This window comes from Macaca nemestrina, chromosome 17, assembly GCF_043159975.1.
Source record: "Macaca nemestrina isolate mMacNem1 chromosome 17, mMacNem.hap1, whole genome shotgun sequence".
Taxonomy (NCBI): Eukaryota; Metazoa; Chordata; class Mammalia; order Primates; family Cercopithecidae; genus Macaca; species Macaca nemestrina.
Window position 1 is genome coordinate 9,782,227 of NC_092141.1, and position 25,253 is coordinate 9,807,479.

General features: G+C 42.6%; 2 protein-coding genes across 6 annotated transcripts in view; one reads left to right on the forward strand and one right to left on the reverse strand.

Moving 5' to 3' along the window:
* LOC105473583 (syntaxin 8) overlaps window positions 1–10,109 on the reverse strand; it is a 331,555-nt gene extending 321,446 nt beyond the window's left edge. For 3 of the 4 annotated variants that reach the window (XR_011615369.1, XR_011615370.1, XM_071082343.1), the window contains exons 1-2: window positions 10,003–10,108; window positions 2,770–2,869 (exon numbers count right to left, since the gene is read on the reverse strand). Coding sequence is in view for 2 of the 4 variants with exons in the window: in XM_071082343.1 (XP_070938444.1) it covers window positions 2,770–2,869; window positions 10,003–10,019 (117 nt within the window). In the remaining 2 variants the exon portion in view is untranslated. Of the gene's footprint in view, window positions 1–2,769; window positions 2,870–10,002 lie in introns of all 4 variants that reach the window. The other variant, XM_011727415.3, reaches the window with a different exon arrangement.
* A 765-nt stretch (window positions 10,110–10,874) lies between these two features.
* LOC105473581 (cilia and flagella associated protein 52) overlaps window positions 10,875–25,253 on the forward strand; it is a 69,607-nt gene continuing 55,228 nt past the window's right edge. For both annotated transcript variants that reach the window (XM_011727412.2, XM_011727413.2), the window contains exons 1-2: window positions 10,875–10,999; window positions 24,675–24,874. In XM_011727412.2, coding sequence (XP_011725714.1) covers window positions 10,930–10,999; window positions 24,675–24,874 — 270 coding nt within the window. In that variant the 5' untranslated portion in view covers window positions 10,875–10,929. The remainder of the gene's footprint in view (window positions 11,000–24,674; window positions 24,875–25,253) is intronic.

Sequence of the window (25,253 nt, forward strand, 5' to 3'; positions counted from 1 at the left end):
TAAAGCAACACTTGTCTCAAAAAAAAAAAAAAAAAAAAAAGAGTACCCAGAAATAAGGCTGCATGTACAACTATCTGATCTTCGACAAACCTGACAAAAACAAGCAATGGGGAAAGGATTCCCTATTCAATAAGTGGTGCTGGGATAACTGGCTACCACGTGCACAAGATAGAAACTGGACTCCTTCCTCACACCATATGCAAAAATTAACTCAAGACGGATTAAAGACTTAAGTGTAAAACCTAAATCTATAAAAACCCTGGAAGGCAACCTAGGCAATACCATTCTGGACATGAGAACAGGCAAAGATTTCATGACAAAGACACTAAAAACCATTGCAACAAAAGCAAAAACTGACAAATGGGCTCTAATCAACGAAAGAGCTTCTGCACAGAAAAGGAAACTATCCACAGAGTGAACAAACAATCTACAAACTGGGAGAAAATAATTGAAAACTATGCATCTGACAAAGGTCTAATATTCAGTATCTATAAGGAACCTAAGCAAATTTACAAGAAAAATCCACCCCATTAAAAAGCGGGCAAAGGACATAAACAGACACTTTTCAAAAGAAGACAGACATGGTCCCAAAAAACATAGGAAAAAAGCTCAACATCACTGATCATTAGAGAAGTGCAAATCGAAACCACAAGGAGATACCATCTCACACCCGTCAGAATGGCTATTACTAAAAAGTCAAAAAATAACAGATGCTGGCGAGGTTACAGAGAAAAAGGAATGCTTATACACTGTTGGTGGGAGTGTAAATCAGTTCAATCATTGTGGAAGACAGTGTGGCAATTCCTCAAAGAACTAAAAAGAGAAATACTATTTGATCCAGCAATCCTGTTATTGGGTATATACCCAAAGGAACAGAAATCATTCTTCCATAAAGACACATGCATGTGGGCGGGGTGCAGTGGCTTACACCTGTAATCTCAGCACTTTGGGAGGCCGAGGTGGGTGGATCACCTGAGGGCAGGTGTTCGAGACAAGCCTGGCCAATGTGGCGAAACCCCATCTCTGCTAAAAATACAAAAATTAGCCAGGCCTGGTGGCAGGCGCTTGTAATCCCAGCTACTCAGGAGGCTGGGGTAGGAGAATCGCTTGAGCCTGGAAGGCAGAGGTTGCAGTGAGCCGAGATCGCACCACTGCACTCCAGCCTGGGCAACAAGAGCAAAACTCCGTCTCAAAAACAGAAAGAGACACATGCATGTGTATGTTCACTGCAGTACTATTCACAATAACAAAAGACATAGAATCATCTAATGCCCATCAGTGGTAGATCAGATAGAGAAAATGTGGTACATATACAACATGGAATATTATGCCGCAGTAAAAAGGATCGAGATCATGTCCTTTGCAGGAATATAGATGGAGCTGAAGGCCATTCTCCTTAGCAAACTAATGCAGGAACAGAAAACCAAATACCACATGTTCTCACATTCTGTAGGTTGGTTGTTCACTCTGTTGATACAGGAGACAGCTAAATGGTGAGAACATATGGATACATACAGGAAAATGACACACACTGGGGCCTAGCAGAGGGAGGAAGTCGGAAGCAGGAAGAGGTCAGGAAAAATAGGAAGTGCTAGGCTTAATACCTGGGTGACAAAATAATGTGTACCACAAACCCCCATAACACAAGCTTACCTATACGACAAACCTGCATATGTACCCCTGAACTTGAAAGCTAAACTCTTAAAAAAAAATTCTCATAACTTCGGAACATAATAACCTCAGTATTCTTAGTAGATTAATCTAAACTTAAAAAGACTCAAAGTTTGAACTTAGTGTTCGTCGCGGTACTTTACAGTCATTTGGAAACCATTTTCTGTAAACTGTAAAATAGACCATATGAGTAAAAACATACTGATGCTTTTGGAAACTAGGATTCTCAGTGTGAGAGAAAGCACATACAAATTTGGAATGGGGAAAATAAGGAAGAAAGGTGTGCTGTTAGATTTGAATCGAAGGCTTACATTTTTAATCATAATCACAAGTATAAACTTGTGATTTCACAAAAATCTATTTCCTAGCCAAATCCCATCACTGTTTTTATACAGCCCATAACTAAAGATGGTTTTTACATCTTTTTCTTTTTTGAGACAGAGTCTCACTCTGTTGCCCAGGCTGGAGTGCAGTGGTGCAATCTCAGCTCACTGCAGCCTCCGCCTCCCGGGTTCAAGCAATTCTCCCACCTCAGCCTCCCGAGTAGCTGGGACTACAGGTGTGCACCACCATGCCCGGCTAATTTCTGTATTTTTAGTAGAGACGGGGTTTCACCATGTTGCCCAGGCTGGTCTTGAATTCCTGGCCTCAAGCAATCTGCCCGCCTCAGCCTCCCAAAGTGCTGGGATTATAGGTGTGAGCCACCACGCCTGGCCTGTTTTTACATTTTTAATGTAAAATGTAAAAACTATAACTATCCTTGTGGTGAGGATAGAAACTCAAAGACTTGAAGACATTGTCTCTTGGCCTGCAAAAACTAAAAGATTTATTATCTGGAGGAAGTTTACTAACCCTTGAACTAGACTATAAAATTGTTAGAAATATTTAAAGTAAAACAGGAGAACTTAAATGTGTTATGCTTCATTTAGTCTCAATGTTTAAATAACTACTAACTGGTTGGCTGTTCTGCCAATTCAACATATGTAAGCAGAGAGATCATCATACACACATGTGCACAGAGAGCCTCAAAGGAAGATAGGGTTTTCGGACCTCAAAACTCAAACAAATCATTGGGTACTAATTCTCTCCTGATATTACCTTCGGTGCCTTTTCACCTTTTCTTTCATACTGATTTCGTTGTTGAATTTTCTCCGCAATTTCTTGGGCAATTTGACAAGTAGAATCGTATGTGGAGAACCTGCATCAAAGTCGTGAAAAGAGAAAATATATAAGGTTCTTTAGAAGAAATCTTTGCCCTAAGTTTGACATTTTCATTCTAGCCAAAGAATTCGAACAGAAGGGAAGAATAACATCACCAGTAAAAGCAACATGGACTGAGCGTTATTTACCATGTGCCAGGCACTATTCTGAAGGCTTCGTTAGTAATAACTCACTTAATCTAAACAGGAACGCTATGAAGTGGGTACCATTACCATCTCCAACTCGCACAGGAGAAAAGGAGGCACAAGGAGGTAAAGTGACTTGCCCAAGTGGTTCTGCCCGCTGCAAACCAAGGCTGTCTGGCCCCAGAGCCGAGGCTCTTAATGTGGGGGCCTCCGCTGCACTGGGCATGTTCTGAGCACTGGTACAGCAGTGAACAGAATGAACACAGTCCCTCTTTCAAGGAGCCCATATCTTAGGGAAAGAAAGTCATAAGACAAATAAATACATAGTATGTCAGGTGTTGACAGGTGCTAAGAAGAAAAGTGCAGCAGGATAAAGGGACAGAGAGTGATGAGGAGCTGCTACTTACGTTCAGGTGACACTGAGGCAAGGTGAAGAAGCTGGCCTCACAGATGCCTGGGGGACAGCTCTAGGGTGCAGGAACAGCAAGTACTGTCTAGCCTAAAACCAAATGCTCTGGGGACAAAGGCCCCGCACCCGCCTGACATCTGAGCTTGCCAGAATTCTCTCAAAATATTTAATAAGCTTCTAGTTGTTATTCAGCAGGGTTGGAGGCTTTGAAGGGTTCACAGTGAACTCCCAATAGCCCCTGATGTTTTGCTTCTCTCAGAGCATTTTTACTTTCTATCATATAGAAAATACTTAAGCAGGCCGGGCGCAGTGGCTCATGCCTGTAATACCAGCACTTTGGGAGGCCAAGGCGGGTGGATCGCGAGGTCAGAAGTTCGAGACAAGCCTGGCCAACATAGTGAAACCCCTCTCTCGACTAAAAATACAAAAAATTAGCCAGGCATGGTGGCGGGTGCCTATAATCCCAGCTACTTAGGGGAGGCTGAGGCAGGAGAATCGCTGAACCCGGGAGGCAGAGGTTGCAGCGAGCTGAGATCGCGCCACTGCACTCCAGCCTGGCGACAGTGTGAGACTCCGTCTCAAACAAACAAACAAACAAAAAAATGAAAATACTTAAGCAGGGATACACATTTCATTTCTCCTACCAGGCAGTCTGCTCCTAAAAAGCAGGGACTCTGTGGACTAACGTGACCAGCATTCTTTTCCAGGACTAGTCTATTACAAAATATTGGAAACTCCCGTTAGCCCTAATGTCCTAAGTTTTGCTTGAGTAAACAATATATTTTTTGAAACCTTCCAATTCCCACATATCATTTGAACACTGAGGGAACTTGATAAGTGGTTTTTTTAAATGAAGGAAAATGTACCCATCAATTCCCGTAGGAATCTTACTAGAGTAATTATAGCAATAGTCACAGCTGAGTACCTGACCTGAGCCAGGTCCTATGCTAAGAGCTTCATATTGTAAGGATCCTGAGGGAGGATCCTGAACCACTAACCACTATACTCTAAAGCAGCACCATTCACGTATATATCATATATATATCATACACATTCACATATATCATACATATCACTGATACATATATTCATACATATCACATATGTATCATTGATATCCATATATACTATATATTCATATATATCACATGTACATCATTCATATATGTATTCATGTATGCATGTGTATGGAAAAATAGCAGTATATAAGAAAACACAGAATTAAGAAAATAGGAGGCTAAATAAGGAAAATTGGGTCCTGCTCCCAACTTTGCCACATTTCACCTTTTCTTCCTCCATATTATCATGAAAAGAGGAGCCTAGGTCTGGCTCTGGGGTCCAGACCATACATATAAAAATGAACCACATATAGTAAGTTTTGCCTCCTGCCAAATGTGGGATCTAAGTGTAAGTATGTCTGGAGTTCAGAGGTGGGAGAGATTACTGTTGGCCAAGGCGCTCAGATGGAAAAGGTCCATGAGGTTACATCTGGATGACCACAAGGTTAAAACAGGTCTCTTATTCAGACAGGAGGCAGGAGCATATTCTAGACGTAGTGAAAGACAGAGCAAGCAAAGATGAACAGAAAGGAACGTGTCCGGCACGTTTGGCTGCGTGGTGGCCCTGGAAGCCTGGTAAGCAAAAAATGGTAGACATGAGTAGAAGCTAGTTTCTGCAGAGCCTTGAACACCAGTCTAACAAGGTTAGACTTCAAGGAGAATTTTAGAGCCATAGAGGACACTTTTACACACAGAGAGAGGCCCTAAAGAGGTTATGAGAAATGTAACAGCTGCCACAAACTCCCAGGTGTCCTGACTCCAGTCCTTGTGTTGTTATTTTAGCCCTAAAGAGCAGTAGTTCTGAAACAAGTTGCAATCACTGGGGAATCTTTAAAAAAATAACAATGCCTGGTCCCAACCTCAGCATTCTGATCAAACTGGTATGGGGTTTGTCCTGGGCGTGGGGAGCTTTAAAAGTTTTCCAAGAGATTGAAATCTGTGGCAAAGTCCTGGAACCCTTGGCCTGGGGTAATAGACAACCTCATTACACTATCAAGCACAGAGGTGCCTGAAGTACTAGTTTAGAAAAGCAATCTGGCGGAGGGGTGAGGCAGGAGAATCGCTTGAACCCGGGAGGCAGAGGTTGCAGTGAGCCGAGATCGCGCCATTGCACTCCAGCCTGGGAGACAAGAGAGGCTTCGTCTAAAAAAAAGAAAAAAAAAAAAAAAAAAAAAACATAATCTGGGCCAGGCACGGGTGTGGTGGCTCATACCTGTAATCCCAGCACTTTGGGAGGTCAAGATGGGCGGATCACCTGAGGTCAGGAGTTCAAGACCAGCCTGGCCAACATGGTGAAACCCTGTCTCTACTAAAAACACAAAAATTAGCCGGGTGTGGTGGCGGGTGCTTGTAATCCCAGCTACTTGGGAGGCTGAGATAGGAGAATCACTTGAACTCAGGAGGCAGAGGCTGCAGTGAGCCAAGATCGTGCCACTGCACTCCAGCCTGGACAACGGAACAAGACTCTGTCTCAAAAAAAAAAAAAAAAAGGTGTGGAGGGCAGAGATGAAACAAGAATGGCAGAATATTGATAATTACAGAAATTGGGTGGTGAGTATGGAAGGGGCCCATTGTACTATTCTAGTTTGTGTATCTTTTACCTTCCAAAATAAAGTTTTTAAAAAGCAAATCAACAAAAAGAAGACCATGCTACCAACATAAAAAGTCCAGTCAGGAATATAAAACTATTAAGGTTTAAGTGTAATTTTTCTGGAAACGGTATATCATCAACAAATAAGTTACCCTGACGGTAAAGCTAATTAACGTTAGCAAAGAACCAGTTTAGAGACAGTATCATGTGCTACTTCTGTTAAACAGCCAGCTTACCACTTGTTTTGATAGGCCATTAAAATAGTAACTGCTCTATTCCATTTCTAAACACTGAGGGAGGTGCCAATGACCTATGACTTTAGCAACACAAAGGTAAAACTGTAGTTGAATCTGTTTTTATAGGTTTTTTGTTTGTTTGTTTGTTTTGCTTTGTTTTGACATGGAGTCTCACTCTGTCACCTAGGCTGGAGTGCAGTGGTGCGATCTCAGCTCACTGCACATCTGCCTCCCAGGTTCAAGTGATTCTCCTGCCTCAGCCTCCTGAGTAGCTGGTATTACAGGCGTGCACCACCATGCCCAGCTAATTTTCGCATTTTTAGTAAAGAGGGGGTTTCATCACGTTGGTCAGGCTGGTCTCAAACTCCTGACCTTGTGATCTGCCTGCCTCAGCCTCCCAGAGTGCTGGGATTACAGGCATGAGCCACCGCACCTGGCCTTTTATAGGTTTTTAAAGAAGATGGAGGGCAATTTAGGAATATGTATTGTAAACCAAAAATAAAATTCTAAGGCCTCCTCGACCCGCAGCCATCTGCATGGATCCCACCCCCCAGGCAAGGGCATTCCAAAGTTAACCTGAAACAGGTCTTAAGTCTGATAAGAAACATTTACAATCTATTCTCTCTAAAGCCTGCTACCCAGAGGCTTCATTTGCATGATAAAATCTTGGTCTCCACTACCCCTTATCATAACCCAGACATTCCTTTCTATTGATAATAAGTCAACCAATTGCCAATCAGAAAATTTTTCAAACTACTTATGACCTTGAAGCCTCCCCCACCCCCTTCAAGGTGTCCCGCCCTTCTGGATTGAGCCATCATAAATCTCACATGTATTAACTCATGTATTATTCTTCCTTTTTTTTTTTTTTTTTTTTTTTTGAGACGGAGTCTTGTTCTGTCACCCAGGCTGGAGTGCAGTGGCCGGATCTCAGCTCACTGCAGCCTCCCCCTCCCGGGTTCACGCCATTCTCCTGCCTCAGCCTCCCGAGTAGCTGGGACTACAGGCGCCCGCCACCTCGCCCGGCTAGTTTTTTGTATTTTTTAGTAGAGACGGGGTTTCACCGTGTTAGCCAGGATGGTCTCGATCTCCTGACCTTGTGATCCGCCCGCCTCGGCCTCCCAAAGTGCTGGGATTACAGGCTTGAGCCACCGCGCCCGGCCCTATTCTTCCTAAATTGTATAAAAGCAAGCTGTTCCCCAACCACCTTGGGCACAGGTCTTCAGAACCTCCTGAGGCTGTGTCACGGGTGCATTTGTTATTATTATTATTATTTTTTTTTTGAAACAGAGTATCGCCCTATCGCCCAGACTGGAGTGCAGTGGTGCAATCTCGGCTCACTGCAACCTCTGCCTCCCAGGTTCAAGCGATTCTCCTGCCTCAGCCTCCCAAGTAGCTAGGATTACAGCGCGTGCCTCCACGCTCAGCTAATTTTTTTTGTATTTTTAGTAGAGACGGGGTTTCACCATGTTGGCCAGGCTGGTCTCGAACTCCTGACCTCGTGATCCACACGGGTGCATTCTTAACCTTGGCAAAATAAACTTTCTAAATTGATTGAGTCCTGTCTCAGATACTTTGGGGTTCACAGTATCAAGAGCCTTAAAAATGTTCGTACCCTTCAGCCCTCACTTTCAACAATCGAATGAGAAAGCCACTTAGTCAAACTAATTGAGAATAACAAAAAAAAATAATAAATGCTTTCACTTTCAACAGTTCTAATTCCTACTTCTAGACAGGGAGCCCAAGGAAATAAGAGATGGAACAAAGGAACTGCCTTTGCAATCATAAAACAAAACAAAACATCAAAAAACCAAAAAACTAATATGAGGAGAAAAATAAATTATGGTCATTCATGTGATGCATTATTATGCAACATTAGAAAATTATGAGGCCGGGTGTGGTGGCTCACACCTGTAATCACAGCACTTTGGGAGGCCGAGGCACGCAGATTGCCTGAGCTCAGGAATTCGAGATCAGCCTGGGCAACACCACGAAACCCTGTCTCTACTAAAATACAAAAAATTAGCTGGGTGTGGCAGCATGAGCCTGTAGTTCCAGCTACTCTGGAAGCTGAGGCAGGAGAGTTGCTTGAACCCGGGAGGTGGAGGTTGCAGTGAGCCAAGATCACGCCATTGCACTCCAGCCTGGGTGACAGAGCAAGACTCCATCTCAAAAAAAAAAAAAAAAGAGAGAGAAAGAAAATTATGTTTTCAAAGAATGTCCAATGACATAGAGAAATGCTGTTTTACTATATATAAAATACAGATTAAAGTAACAAATTCATTGTTAAAAATTAAACAATGGCTATTTCCAAATTATAGAGTTAAAGATGCTATTTATTTTCCTCTGCAAATTTTCAATATTCTCTAAATTAGATATTCTCTATCAAGGGGTGTATATAACTGTTAAAATTAGGGATTTGGGTTTTTTGGTTTTTTTTTTTTTTTTTTTTTTTTTAGGCGGAGTTTCGCTCTTGTTGCCCAGGCTGGAGTGCAATGGCGCTATGTCAGCTCACTACAACCTACATCTCTCGGGTTCAAGCGATTCTCCTGCCTCAGTCTCCTGAGTAGCTGGGATTACAGGCACCCACCACCACGCCCAGCTGATTTTGTAATCTTTAGTAGAGAGGGGGTTTCTCCATGTTGGTCAGGCTGGTCTCGAACTCCCGACCTCAGGTGATCCACCTGCGTCGGTCTCCCAAAGTACTGGGATTACAGGCGTGAGCCACCACCGCGTCCGGCCTAAAATTAGGTCTAAAAAAGTCAATGCTAAATTAAATAATTGACCCAAATAACCTAGATTCCAGGTAACTCAACTTTGTTCTTGGAACCCATTCTTCTAACATCCAGGCTGAGGGTAACTTAAAGAATTATAAACTATATTAGAAATAACAACATAAGACATATATTCCAACAAGAACGTTATAGAGCTGTAATGTTTTTAATTATTAAGCAGAAAGGTCAAGTCTATGTTCAATAACAATATGTTCCTTGGGATCAAACAATATGTTCCTTGAGATCAAAAGTTGCATCTTTCATCAAGCAGTCCTTGGGATTGACTGCTAAATAAATGACCCTTATCACCTATTGTTTTACTGCAGAAGCTACTGCTAAAGGAAAAGACTTCATGATATTAACTCAAGAAAGTGCAAAATGCCTTATAAACAAGCGCACAATTTCCCTCCCAGGTTCCTGTATCTGGAAGGGCCCCCAGGATCTAGGTCTTAGACCCAGCTGGTTACTAACTGGCTGGTGACCATGGATTCTGAACCTCGGTTTCTCCACCTGTGAAATAAGGGGGTTTACCGAGATGGACAGACATGCTACAAAAAGGTTATTTCGACTTCACTTTTATAGGAGTCCAAGGAAGCCTGCACCGGCCAGCTCCACAACCAGGATGGGCGGGAAATCCCCGCAGCGAGATGCAGCCCAGAAAAGCTAGAGAAATATTCAGAGATTTGGCTCAAATCCTCAGCTCTCCAGCTGACCACCCGGTCTCCTTCCCCAGCTACCCTTGGAAGGACCAAGGGTGGCGGGATGTGGCTGAGTCCCCTCAGTAGAGGAAGGGTCTCGCTGCCCCTCCCCTCATCTCGAAAGGCCTCCAGGGGCAATGCGAAGTGATCGCCTGCTCCCCGGAAGCCCGGCTTCCCCGAAGGTCCCTCCGCGCACCGCCACCCTCACCCTGGGCTCACCAGGGGTCCGGTGCCATCCTGCAGACTCCGCCCGCCGCTCGGACTCTTCCTGCTCTTAGCAGCTGACTACGGCGGCCCGCACGGCTCACTCCCCGCAGTTCGTCCCGTGCGCGACCGGAGCCTGGAGTTTGCAAAGTGAATAACTAGAGCCTAAGAACCATGATCAGAGAAAGGAAAGTGCTCCCCTGGGAACAGTTGGCTGGCGCAATCTACTCCCACTAAGAGACGTGAACAGCTGAGCTCAGTTAAAATTGTTAAATAGAAACTAACCATTTTCCCAGGAAGGTGGGAGCGCTTGCAAGACCTCCGTAGCAGTTACTTAAAAATTTATCCTGCTTCAAAAAAACAAAACAACAAACAAAACACTAGATTGCGGTGCGACTTGCACACTTCGTAAACTTACTACAACCTACTTTAAGTTAACTTTATGATATGTAAATTATACCTCAATAACGCTTTTAAAAAATATATTTAAAATATTTTTTCACGCTGCTTTAAACAGGGGCCCAAAGAAGTATCAATTTTATATATATATTTATGTATTTATTTATTTTATAGCAGCCTTCCCATCAGTCCTCTATGCTTGATTACATATTTTTTAAAATGCCATTCATTTGGTGCTTGATTTTAGAGTTACTAAGAAGTCACAGACTGAACACGAGGGGATGGAGGAATTAGTTCTGTGCAGTTAGTGCCATCTCCTAAATTTCCAGAGAAACAGCAGACACAAAAAAGATGAATCCCACCCTATCTCCCTCCCAGTCCCTATCTCCCTTCATTTCCAAGAATGCTAATGAACTCGAATTCGGCAGGCTGGGTTTCTGCGCGGGCGTGGAGCTGGCGCGCATGCGCTCGTCCGTTACCATAACGACCAGAAGACGCTGCACCCACTAGGGCTGAGAGCAAAGTAAGCAGAACCTCCCAGGGATGGATAACAAAATTTCGCCGGAGGCCCAAGTGGCGGAGCTGGAACTTGACGCCGTGATCGGCTTCAATGGTGAGGCCTCCAGCATCTTTGGGCTGGCTGGTTTAGGAACTCGGAGGACCTGTAGTGCAAACAGGAATAGTGAGACACCGGGGACACCTGAAATTCAGTGTGGGACAACGGCAGGAGCCCTGGTCAGGGACACACACAGAGGACCCGCATAGCCTGACCCTCCCCAAGGCCTTGGAGAGTCACTTCCTCGATCCGAGAGCCTCAGGGAGTGGGATGGTTTTTACCAGCTCCACAAGCGCCAGCTCCTAAAAGGGACCAAATGCCTCCTCCCCAGGCGGGCCGGATGGGTACGGGTGGTTGTAACCCTTCTGCCACTAGGTCAGCCCTTCCTGGCTCTGAGCTCTACGCCGCCCACAAAGCCCTAGGCTCCTTCGTAACCACACAGAAGGATGTTGTCTGTGTCGGCCCCGGGACTAGCTAGGAAATCTGCTAAAATCCCAACTGGCGTACCCGTGAGAAGGGGCTAGGACGGAACGTGTGTTTGAGCAACCCCCTGAGGGATGATCTTGGTCCTCTAATCCTAAGGAAGGTTTCTAAATGGTGAGGATTTCAGACCAGGACAGAAGGGAAGGGGACGTCAGGGGGAGCTGAAGCGGAGAGAAAAAGGGTCTGGGACACTCCGCTGAAATCTTATTTGTGACTGCCTATTGTTTTGAAGATTCTGGGAGGGAAAAGCTGTGGGGTTTTATTGTTCGTTTTGAGGGGTTTTGGTTTTTTGAGGGATGAGAAAACAATGAATGATTTTAGGAGAAACAAAACTTTTCAAAAATGTGTGTTGTGATGCCTGAAAGCTTTAAGAATGTGGATGCAGAACAATCACTGTTTAAAGTTTAAAGCGTACTCTAGGACTTAGCTCTTGACTCTTGGTTTTACTTTAACAGTCTCCGATAGAAAGTGAGTGCTTTATACATTTCGGACATTAGATATCTTGAGAGCTGGTTACAACATCGTTGAGAAAGAATTGAGCAGCCTACAGTGAGTTGCAAAGCGTCATTTGTTAAGCCAATATAGAACCACACACATAGAACTCTGCAACTGAGGCCAGGGGCAGTGGCTCATGCCTGTTATCCCAGCACTTTGGGAGGCCGAGGCGGTGGATCACTTGAGGTCAGGAGTTCAAGACCAGCCTGGTCAACATGGTGAAACCTCATCTCTACTAAAAGTACAAAAATTAGCCGGGCGTGGTGGCGGGCACCTGTAATCCCAGCTAATCAGGAGGCTGAGGCAGGAGAATCGCTTGAACCCGGGAGGTGGAGGCTACAGTGAGCCGAGATCGCGCAGCTGCACTCCAGCCTGGGCGACTGAGGGAGACTCTGTCTCAAAAACAAAACAAAACAAAACAAGAAAACTCTACAACTGAATTCGTGCTGTGGTTGTAGAGTTCCAAGCGCAAACGTATGGTAAATGTCTTCCATGGCAGTTACTGATTTTCTTTACCTTTTAGAATGACCCCATATGATCAAATTGTTTTTACCTTGGTGGCTTTATGATAATGTATATTCTTTCTTTTTTTTGTTTGTTTGTTTTTTTTTTGAGATGGAGTCTTGCTCTGTCGTCCAGGCTGGAGTGCAGTGGCGCTATCTCAGCTCACTGCAAGCTCCGCCTCCGGGGTTCACGCCATTCTCCTGCCTCAGCCTCCCGGGTAGCTGGGACTACAGGCACCAGCCACTCACTATCCCAGGCTAATTTTTTGTATTTTTTAGTAGAGACAGGGTTTCACCGTGTTAGCCAGGATGGTCTCGATCTCCTGACCTCGTGATCCGCCTGCCTTGGCCTCGTGATCCGCCTGCCTTGGCCTCCCAAAGTGCTGGGATGACAGGCGTGAGCCACTGCGCCCGGCCGATAATGTATATTCTTTCATACAGTCAAATATACATTTATATATAACCTCTACGCAAAATAATACGCTATGGACTGAGAATACAGGGATAATTCCATAGCCATGCTTATGAAGAAGAGTTTAGAAAACTGAAAAAATACAGTAAAACTGAAAGAAAAATCAGCCTCATTATATTTTTCAAACATATCACTGTAAACTTTTGGTGTGACCTGCTTGAATATACACTTACATACAAATAGTTTTTTAAAATAAAAGTCCACTCATGCTGTATATATTCTGTTATAACCAGACTTTTTTTTCACCTAACAGTATGCCATGTAAATCTTTCCTTATCAATAAATATAATAATAAAATAAAATAAATAATAACATACTCCTTGCCATAATTTTAACATAATATTAATATTATATTATATACATATGCCGTAATTCATTTAAATAATGCCCTGTTATTGAGAATTTAGTATAATTTGCATTTTTGCATTTGTTTTAAAATGCTACTAAGAACATCTGCAGAGCTAAGTCTTTTAGCTCTTTAACTTTTTTATTAGAACAAATTAGGGGATAGAACGAACCCCCCTCACAAAAGAAATTTTATCTTTCCATGATAATCTCCCTACAAATCACCTTAATTCTGACATTCATAGCTACAGAACTAATTATATTCTACATCCTGTTTGAAACTACCCTCATTCCTACCCTAATTATCATCACTAAATGAGGCAACCAAACAGAACGTATCAACGCAAGCACATACTTTCTATTCTACACACTAACCGGCTCTCTACCCCTACTCATTATACTAGTCCACACCTACAACAACACAGGCTCACTAAACATTATACTACTAACACTCACAGACCAAAAACTAACAACCACCTTATCTCACAACCTTACCTGACTAGCATGCATAATAGCTTTTATGACAAAAATGCCCCTATATGGCCTACACCTATGGCTCCCCAAAGCCCATGTTGAAGCCCCCATTGCAGGATCAATAGTCCTCGCTGCAGTACTCCTAAAACTAGGCGGCTATGGCATAATACGACTTACTTCCATTCTTAACCCCTTAACAGAACACATAGCCTATCCATTCCTTATGTTATCCCTATGAGGCATAATCATAACAAGCTTAATATGTCTCCGACAAACAGACTTAAAATCACTCATCACATACTCTTCTGTAAGTCACATAGCCCTAGTAATCGTAGCCTCCCTCATTCAAACCCCCTGAAGCTTCTCTGGCGCAACCATCCTTATAATTGCCCATGGACTCACCTCCTCCATATATTTCTGCCTAGCTAACTCAAACTACGAACGCACCCACAGCCGCATCATACTACTGTCCCGAGGACTTCAAATCCTACTTCCATTAATAGCCTTGTGATGGTTCACAGTAAATCTCACTAACCTTGCCCTACCCCCCACCATCAACTTACTAGGCGAACTCTTCATAATTGCAACCTCATTTTCCTGATCTCATATTACTATTATACTAACAGGACTTAATATACTAATCACAGCCCTCTATTCCCTTCACATATTCATCACAATGCAACAAGGAACACTCACACACCATATAATTAACATAAAACCCCCCTTCACACGAGAAAACATATTAATATTCATACACCTCGCCCCAATCATCCTTCTATCCCCTTCGTTCTATCCCCTACATTTAGAATGTCTAAAATCTAAATGTCTAAAAAAGTCTGAAGATTTTTATTAAATTTTAGAGATGGGATCTCACTGTGTTGGGCAGGCTGGCCTCAAACTCCTGGGCTCAAGCAATCCTCCCACTTCAGCCTCTCAAGTAGCTGGGATGACTGGCTTGCTAGTACACTGACCTGGCTATATCCTAAAGATTTTTGATGTATCCTCCAGTGCTATATCCTATGCACAACAGAAATATATATAGGATTATTTCTAATAGCATTTTTTTTTTTTTTTTTTTTTTGACACAGAGTCTCACCCTGTCACCCAGGCTGGAGCACAGTGGCTCGATCTCAGCTCACTGCAACCTCCACCTCCCAGGTTCAAGTGATTCTCCTGCCTTGGCCTCCCGAGTAGCTGAGATTACCAGTGCCCACCACCACATCTGGCTAATTTTTGTATTTGTAGTAGAGACAGGGTTTCACCATGTTGGCCAAACTGGTCTCAAACTCCTGACTTCAGGTGATCCACCCGCCTCAGCCTCCCAAAGTGCTGGGATTACAGGTGTGAGCCACCGTGCCTGGCTGCATTCTTTCTCATAACTAAATATTAGAAACAACCAAAATCTTCATCAAAAGTGGAAAGGAGAAATCAATTGTAGTATATTGTATTCATACAATTTAATTCCTCTAAGAATTGAAAAGAATGAACTACTGCTGTGTACAACAACATTGATGGATCTCACAAACAAATAATATTAACCAAAAAAGCCAGATACAAAAGAGTACAGATTGTATTGTTCCATTCATATAAAGTTTTAAAAGGAGGGAATTGGATCTACAGGAATAAAAGTCAGAACAGTGACAACCTTTCAGGAGATAGAGACGGGGAGAAGGAGCACGGGAGACCTCTGGGTGTGCTCATGTTCTACTTCTTGATCTGGGCTATAAACAGGTGTGTTTACTTAAAACAAAAAAAAATCACAAGATCTACAAATTTAGAAAAGGAGAGGAGACTTATTTCTTGTAAAGGGTTGTGTCCTGTAAGGTGGTCATCCTACAGGCTGAGAAGCGTGCCTCAGGCCAAGGCCAGAGACAGGCACTTCAAAGGAGGAGGAGTTGGGGTAGGAGCTTTAGGTTGAACTGATTGTCTAAACATACATATTCATGCTGGCTGTGGTGGCTCACACCTGTAATCCCAGCACTTTGGGAGGCCAAGGCGGGTAGATCACCTGAGGTCAGGAGTTCAAGATCATCCTAGTCCAGCATGGTGAAACCCCATCTATACTAAAAATACAAAAATTAGCCAGGCATGGTGGTAGGTACCTGTAACCCCAGCTTCTCAGGAGGCTGAGGCAGGAGAATCGCTTGAACTTGGGAGTCGGAGGTTGCAGTGAGCTGAGATCATGCCGCTGCACTCCAGCCTGGGGGACAGAGCAAGACTCTGTCTCAATAAATATATAAGTAAATAAATAAACAAACAAACATACATATTCATCAGGTTATAGGAGGAGCTATGAATACTCGTGAAAGTGGTCCCAACACATGTGTATTGAACAAACATTGATGTAATATATGACCCATGTTCACCTTGGGATGGAGACCTAACATTTAAATGTATTACAATTAGGTCCTATATGTCAAAAGGCCTTTTCAGAACATGAAGGCACATTAAGTGGGAAGCCTCAGTAAACTGGCCACAGGCAGTCTGTGGTGAGTGATCTTCTTACCAGGAAGAATAGTATGGAAATCAGTCTGTTGTCCAATCAAAACTGTTCTTATGGCGGGTTGAACAGGGCTTCAGTTAGTAAGTGCCTGTGAACTGGACTGGTTGCAGTTGTTTTCATATTGCTTATCTCGAGATAAGTGCTTGTTTAGCTGCCAGAGAAAAAGAAAAACCTTGTGACAGTGCATAGTTTATTTTATTTATTTTTTTGAGATGACGGAGTCTCGCTCTGGAATGCAATGGTACGATCTTGGCTCACTACAACCTCCACCTCCTGGATTCAAATTTTCTCCTGCCTCAGCCTCCAGAGTATCTGGGATGATAAGCACCCACCACCACGCCTGGCTAATTTTTGTATTTTCAGTAGAGACGGGGTTTCACCATGTTGGCCAGGCTAGTCTCCAATTCCTGACCTCAGGTGATCCACCCGCCTTGGCCTCCCAAAGTGCTGGGATTACAGGAGTGAGCCACCACGCCCAGCCATAGGGTGGAGGGGTGCATGGCCTTAGGTCCTGTTTATACTTTGATATCTTATTGCCACAAAGAGTCTGTTTCTGTCAATCTTATGATCTCTATTTTAACATTAATGCTGATCAGTTGTGTCTAAACCACAAAAGAGAGGGGGTATAATGAGGCATGTCTGACCTCCCATTCCTTCAAGTCTGGGAACTCAGCTTTAAGGTGTTTTGGGGGTCCCTTTGTCCAAAAGGGGATCTGTTCAGTCAGTGGCTGGGGTGGGGCAGCATGGGGATTGGAGAGCTTAGGATTTTATTTTTAGTTTACAAAAGTTATTGAGTTTTCTGTATTTTGTCTTCACTGAAAAGTGTTTATGTTAAAAAGCTATCTTAGCTCTCAAAAAAGAGAGAGAAAAGGCAGAACTTTCATAAGGCTTGGGAGAAAAGATTTTGACTAGGAGTCAGCAGGTAAAGATTGAAGGCAGAATATTTCAGGTTATAGCTATGGGGGGCGGAGGGGGCAAAGGACGAAAAGTGGAGAGTGCAGGGCCTGGTTGCAGAACAGCAAATAGCTTGGTGTGGCTTCAGTATCAGGGACTGGCAGGATAACACAGGAAAGAAAAGCTGGAATTAGATTTCAGAGGCCTTAAATGCCAAGTGATTGAGTTTAGACTTCAGATGGAAACAAATTAGAAACAAAAGCAAGGCCCCTTTTATCATTGCGACACTGAAACTCACTGTAGTGTTATATTATTCAACTTGAATTTTTTTTGAGATGGAGTCTCACCCTGTCGCCCAGGCTGGAGTGCAGTGATGCCATGTTGGCTCACTGCAACCGTCGCCTCCTGGGTTCAAGAGATTCTCCTGCCTCAGCCTCCCAAGTAGCTGGGATTACAAGCATCTGCCACCACGCCTGGCTAACTTTTGTATTTTTAATAGAGACGGTGTTTCGCCACATTGGCCAGGCTGGTCTTGAACTCCTGATCTCAGGTGATCCACCCACCTGGGCCTCCCAAAGTGCTGGGATTACAGGCATGAGTCACCGCAACTGGCCTTAAACTTGAACTTTAACTTTATAGTATCAATATGTAACTGTACTAGACACTTGTAGGTATTGTATTTTGACAGGAATTACTTAAGCAAACCAAATATATTTGTGTTAAAAACGTTTAATAAAATTGTAGTTATTAAGGATTTGGTCATATTCAACCGTTGACTGGAGTAGGTAGCCCATGATTTTCCTATTATGGTATACAAAGAGTTCTTATAAACTAAAAACAGCAACAACAACAAAATAGATCAGGAGTCTACAAACTATAGCCCATGGGCTAAATCTGGCCCACTGCCTGTTTTTGTAAATAAAGTTTTACTGGAATGTAGCTATGCCCGTTTGTTTATGTATTGTCTATGGCTGCTTTTATACCACACTAGCAGAGATGAGTAGTTGCAAGAGACCATATTGCCCACAAAGCCTAAAATATTTACTCCCTGGGCCTTATTAAAAAAAAAAAAAAAAAAAAAAAAAAAAGGCCAGACAGACCCTGTAAATAGGTAATGGGCAAAGAAATATAAATGGCTATTAGCTCAAAAAGCTAAAAAATGCTGTTAAAGATCATGAGCGGTGGCTCACACCTGTAATCTCAGCACTTTGGGAGGTTGAGGCAGGAAGATTCTTTGAGGCCATGAGTTCGAGACCAGCCTGGGCAACATGGTGAAACCCCATCTCTATAAAAAACACAAAATATTAGCCAGCCATGGCGGTAGTCCCAGCTATTTGAGAGGCTGAGGTGGGAGGATCACCTGAGCCCAGGAGGTAGAGGCTGCAGTGAGCCATCATTGTACCACTGCACTCTAGCCTGGGCGACAGAGTGAGACCTTGTCAAAAAAAAAAAGGTAATGTAGTAAGGTGAGAATAAGAAATGATTCTCAATTACTGTTGCCAGTATTAATTTTACAACCTTTTTGAAGGCCAGTTTTATGGTATCTATTACAATTTTTAATGAGGATAATCTTTGAGCTTTTAAGAACTTGAATCACTTATTCAAGTTTTCAAAAAATTATGTACAATGAAATTCACTGTGATAGTTTCTATAATAGCTGAAACATTGGAAGAAACAACCCAAATGTCCATTGGTAAGAAGTTTTAAAAAATTATGCCCCTGAAATGTTTTTGAACTAGACAGAAGTGGTGGTTGCATAGCATTGTGAAGGTACTAAATGCCACTGAATTGTTCACGTTAAAATAGTTGATTTTATGTTGTGTGAATTTCACTCCAATAATTTTAAAAATTGTATTCCTTTTGTGCAATTCACTACTGTATAATCCTTAAGAAAAATGGGATAGATGTGTATAAACCAATGAGGAAAGATGTCAGAGACATGTTAAGTATAAAATGCAATTTGCCATACAGTGTGTATGATATGAGCCTATTACAGTTTAAAGTGTACATATGTTTGAGAGAGAGGGCATAGAGAGAGAGGAGAGAGAGGGAGGGACAGAGGGAGACAGAGAGGGAGGGAGAGAAGGAGAGAGAGAGAGAGAGAAAATGGAGTGTGTGTGAGTAAGTCTGGAGAAGACAGCAAAGAATATGAATTGTAGTGGACATGCGTAGTTTTAGTTACTCCATATCTGAATACTATTCTATTTGACAAGTATCCCAAGATAGGTAGGAGCTGGTTCTATTGCTTTAGTGAGAGCCTAAAAGGGGCACATAGTTTCTCTCCTAATTCCTTGGCAGTCAGTTGAGAGATGTAACATAATTGGCTCAGCCAATCAGACATTCCCACTCAGCAGTTCCACTCTTATAGGAGTGATGCAAAGGAGCAGAGCATCTTGGGAGTCAAATACTGCATTGAGCATTGAGCAGTGTGGCCATGAGAGGTCTTAGTTCACGTCACTTGGTCTCGCCTTGCTATTAGTTCTGCCTGTTTTTCAAGTGTGATCCAAACTTCCTGCCAGTGGTGTGAGCAGTATGTATTCCTTCCATATAATTCTTTTTCTGCTATTTAGCCAGAGTTGACTCTTCTAGTTTACAACCAAGAACCATAATTATTCAATGCAAAAACAAAAATAATTTTGAAGAAATACACACCTGCATGTTACAAAGTTATCTCTGGGCAGGTTACACACCTAAGAGTAGAGTAGCTGGGTCCTGGGGCATGTGCGCGTTCAAGCATCATCAACAAAGACACATTGTTTTCCAAAGCAATTAGACCAATTTACTCTCCCACCAAGCATTTTGTGAGCGTTCCCTTTGTTCCGCATCAACAGTGATGCCTGGTACTGTCAGCCATCTTAATTTTAGCCATTTTGGTGGATATGACATGGTATCTCATTTCGGACATAATTTACATTTTCCTGGTTACTTATGATGTTGCATCTCTTTTTGTATATTTATTTGGTTTTGAATTTCCTTCAGCATAAACTGGCCATCCATATCCTTTGCCCATTTTTCTATTGAGAAGCCTATGTTTTCCTTATTGCCTTGTAGGAGTTCTTCGTATACTATGGAGATGATCTATTGTATACATTGAAAATATCTTCTTGTTTGTGTTTTTCTCTTCATCCTTCCAATAACAATGTCTTTTGTCATTAATTATTAATTTATTTATTTTTGAAAGGGTCTCACTCTGTCACCCAGGCTGTAGTGCAGTGGCACAATCCTCAGTTCACTGCAACATCCAACTCCCAGGTTTAAGCGATTCTCCTGCCTCAGCCTCTCAAGTAGCTGGGATTATAGGTGTCCACCACCACACCCGGCTAATTTTTGTATTTTTAGTAGAGACAGGGTTTCGCCATATTGGCCAGGCTGGTCTCAAACTCCTGGTCTCAAGTGATCTGCCTGCCTCGGCCTCCCAAAGTGCTGGGATTACAAGCGTGAGCCACCCAGCCCGGCCTAGATGTTTTTCATTTTTAACATAACTGGGTAAATATATCAGCCCTTTCTTTGATGATTTGCTCTTTTTGTGTCGTAGTTAGAAAGCCATTTCTTACACTTTTTGTATACATCATCTTGTTTTTCACATTTAGGTCTTTGATCTACCTGGAAGATATTATTTGTATAAGGTGTGAATTGTGAATCTAAGTTTAATTTTTCCATATGGATAGCCATATGATTGTTTATAAAGAACCTGCAATTAGAAAAAGTAAAAATATTTTTAGTAGGAGTAGATAGATCACCCCAAAGACATAAACCTTAGTATTATAAGAACATACTGCATAAAAAAGGAATGCTCAATTAAAATGAAAAGAATCATTTATTCAATAATTACATTTGGCCATTTGAGCAAAAATAATCCATTTAGTTACAGGAATCACATAAAGCACCAAAATAAATTCCAGAGGGAGTTCAATATAAAAGAAGCATTCATTTAAGAACAAGAAGATTATATTAATAAATATTTATGACTCTTTTGATGGAGAAAGAGATAGCAACAAAAGAGATTTTTCAAAACCCAAGAATAAATGTAATAAGAAATGAGTGAGATCTTTACGAGAAAAAAATGGAAAATGCTACTAGAAGACATAAAAGGGGACTTATGAAGAAACATACCCTGTTTTTAAAATAGAGGTATTTTATATTATTATAAAAATCGCTTTTCCTTAAGTTTATCTGTACATTTAATACTATCTCACTAAAAACACAATCATGAATTTTAAATAGCCAAGGTGACATGAAAGTTTACATTGTAAAATAAACATGAAGAGCAATCAAAAAAATTCTAACCATAGGTGAGTAATAATGGAGGACCTTGGTCTGTTTCATATTAAAACATATTACGAGGGTTTATAATTGTTGAGATGGTTCTTGGTGTAACCAAAATCAGGTTTGGGCCACTTGTCACTTGAAAGCTAAAAACTCAAGAGATGAGCTTTGGTGAAAGGAAGGTTAGCTTTATTGGAGAAGCCAGCAACACAGGGGAGGCAATAAACTAGCGTTCAAAGACCACCTCACTGACTTGAGTCTCTAGATCAGGGAAATTAGAGGAAATAATGATCAAAGCATTTTTATGAAACTCGCACAGTCTCAGGTAGGCAGTTAGTCAATATTCTGGGGCCTTCTGCAGATGTCATCTGCCCTGTTCTTACCAGGCTGGTCAGCCCATTCCCAGAGTTGTTGGTCAGTGTATCGTCTTTTATTTTTGCCGAAGGTCCTGTTCTCCTGAAACTGATTTTAGTGAATAATCTACCAACTCAAGCAAAACAATAATTGCGTTCAAGCAAACAAACTTTTCTCTAACATGGTAGCAGTAGTGTTACCTTGGCAGATATTTGGAGTACGGGAGCTGCCTGTGGAAAGAGGCGTCACCGTGAAAGGTCCCAGGCTCTCCAGAGCACCTGCTGGGCACACAGAATGAAACCGAAATTTTAAAAAAAATTCTTTTCCTGGTTATATCGAGGCATACTTGACATATTAAAGTTGTCTCAATTCAGAGTGTATCACATAATGTGTTGATATACATACACATGGTGAAATGATGTCTACAATCAAACTAATTCACATATTCACCTCACATAGTTACTTTTTGTGTGCAATGAAAACAAGATCAACTCTTTTAGCAAATTTCAAATATACAATGCAGTATTATTGTTATTATTATTTATTTATTTTTTGAGATGGAGTTTTGTTCTTGTCACCCAGGCTGGAGTGCAATAATGCAATCTCAGCTCTCTGCAATCTCCGCCTCCCAGGTTCCAGTGATTCTCCTGCCTCAGCCTCCCGAGTAGCTGGGATTACAGGCACCCCCCACCACCCCCAGCTACTTTTTTGTGTTTTTAGTAGAGACGGGGTTTCACCATGTTGGCCAGGCTGGTCTTGAACTCATGACCTCAGGTGATCCGCCCACCTTGGCCTCCCAAAGTGCTGGGATTCCAGGAGTGAGCCACCGCGCCTGGCCACAATGCAGTGTTATTAACTGTGACCATGCTGTACATTAGGTCTCTAGAACTTCTTTATCCTGCGTAGCGGACCTTTGCACCCTTTGACCAACATCTCTTCATTCCCCCACCCCTAGCAAACACCATTCTACTCTCTGCTTTTATACATTTGGCTTTTTCAGATTCCACATCTAAGTGAGATCACCATGCAGTATTTGCCTTTCTGTCTCTGGCTTCACTTAGCATAATGTCCTCCAGGTTCATTTAAAAAAAAAAAAAAAGAATTAAGGACCTGAATAGATAATCCTCAAAAGAAGACATACAAACGGGCAACGGGTATATGAAAAGGTACTCGACATCACTAGTCATCGGGGAAATGCAAATCAAAGCCCAAATGAGGTATCACCTCACACCTGTTCGAATGGCTATTATTACACAGACAAAAGATAACAAGCTGGCGAGAATGTGGAGAAAGGGATCCCCCGTCCACTGTTGGTGGGAATGTAAATTGGTGCAGCCATTATGGAAAACAGTATAGAGTTTCCTCAAAAAATTAAAAAGAAAACTACCAGATGATCTAGCAATCCCACTTATGGGTACAAGGAAATGAAATCAGTATATGGAAGAAATATTTGCACCTCTATGTTCTGTTCAGCGCTATGATCAGCACTATTTGCAATAGTCAAGATGTGGAAACAATCTAAATGCCCATCAACAGATGAATGAATAAAGAAAATGTCACACACACACAGGCACACACAATGTTTTATATACTCTGTTCAGCGCTATGATCAGCACTATTTGCAATAGTCAAGATGTGGAAACAATCTAAATGCCCATCAACAGATGAATGAATAAAGAAAATGTCACACACACACAGGCACACACAATGTTTTATATACACACACACACACACACAGAGAGAGAGAGACAGAGAGAGAGACTCGCTCTGATTTTTTATTTATTTGTTTGTTTATTTATTTTATTTTGAGACAGAGTCTCACTCTCGCCCAGGCTGGAGTGCGGTGGCGCAATCTCGGCTCACTGCAAGCTCCACCTCCCAGGTTCACGCCACTCTCCTGCCTCAGCCTCCCGAGTAGCTAGGACTACAGGCGCCCGCCACCTCGCCCGGCTAATTTTTTCATATTTTTGGTAGAGACGGGGTTTCACCATGTTGGCCAGGACAGTCTCGATTTCCTGACCTCGTGATCCGCCCGCCTCGGCCTCCCAAAGTGCTGGGATTACAGGCATGAGCCACCACGCCTGGCCACGCAATGTAATATTACTTAGCCTTTAAAAAGAAGGAAATCATGCCATTTGTAAAGACGTGGATGAACCTGGAGAATATTACGCTTTGTGAAGTAAAATAGGCCAAATTTTTATCTTTACCCAACCTTTGCCTGAGGTAGCTGACTCCCGTTATCCCTATGCCTGTGCGTTCACCCAAGCAGGCTGCTCACGCTCCATGCACTCACGCTTTTTAGGATTACGAGAATTGGCCGTAGGCCTTGCTGGAGCAGCATCACCATCACTTAGGAGCTTATGAGAAATACAGAATCTCAACCCCTTCTCAGACCTGAAATAGGAATCTGCATTTTAACAAGATCCATCAGGGATTTTTATAAACATCAAAGTTTAAGAAGTGATTACTAGATAAACCTTGTTGTCAGTGAAATAAAATTACCTATTTCCCCAACTTATTTTAGCTGAACTAAGGCTTATTTTAAAAGTGTTGGCTGGGCATGGTGGCTCACACCTGTCATCCCAGCACTTTGGGAGGCTGAAGTGGGCGGATCACGAGGTCAGGAGTTCAGGACCAGCCTGACCAACATGGTGAAACCCCGTCTCTACTAAAAATACAAAAAAAAAAAAAAAAAATTAGCTGAATGTGGTGGCAGGTGCCTGTAATCCCAGCTACTCGGGAGGCTGAAGCAGGAGAATCACTTGAACCCAGGAAATGGAGGTTGCAGTAAGCCAAGTCTGCACCGTTGCACTCCAGGCTGGGCGACAAGAGCAAGACTCCGTCTCAAAAAAAAAAAAAAAAGTGTTGTCTTTTGTACTCAAGTAGAAAATTCCCAGCCACTTCTGCAGCTGATTATTATTACTGTGCATCTCTCTCTTTCAGGACATGTGCCCACTGGTCTCAAATGCCATCCTGACCAGGAGCATCTGATTTTTCCTCTTGGTTGCACAATCCTCATTCAGGCAATAAATACTCAAGAGCAGAACTTCCTACAGGGTCACGGCAACAACGTCTCCTGCTTGGCCATCTCCAGGTCCGGACGGTACATCGCCTCCGGACAAGTCACATTCATGGGGTTCAAGGTGAATACAGTGAAAACGACTCATTGTCAATTTATCTAGAGGTGCCTCCCTAGAAGAACTACCCCGCCACAAGTTGCTAGTTCTGTGTGGCAGTGTGCTTTATTCTTCCTTCTTCTTCCTTTCGACTTCTCTTTTAACTCATCTTCATTCTGTCAGACCGCGAGTGAAGGACTCTGATGATTTTACACCCGAGGTTGCAGCTTGTGACCGATAATGCTCACAAACAAAAGTTCCCGCTTAAAGCTGTTTCCATTGTGTTGCTGTCACGTTTGTAGAACCTGATCTGATTTCTAGAAAAATGATAGAACGGGCCGGGTGCGGCAGCTCACGCCTGTAATCCCAGCACTTTGGGAGGCCGAGACGGGCAGATCACCTGAGG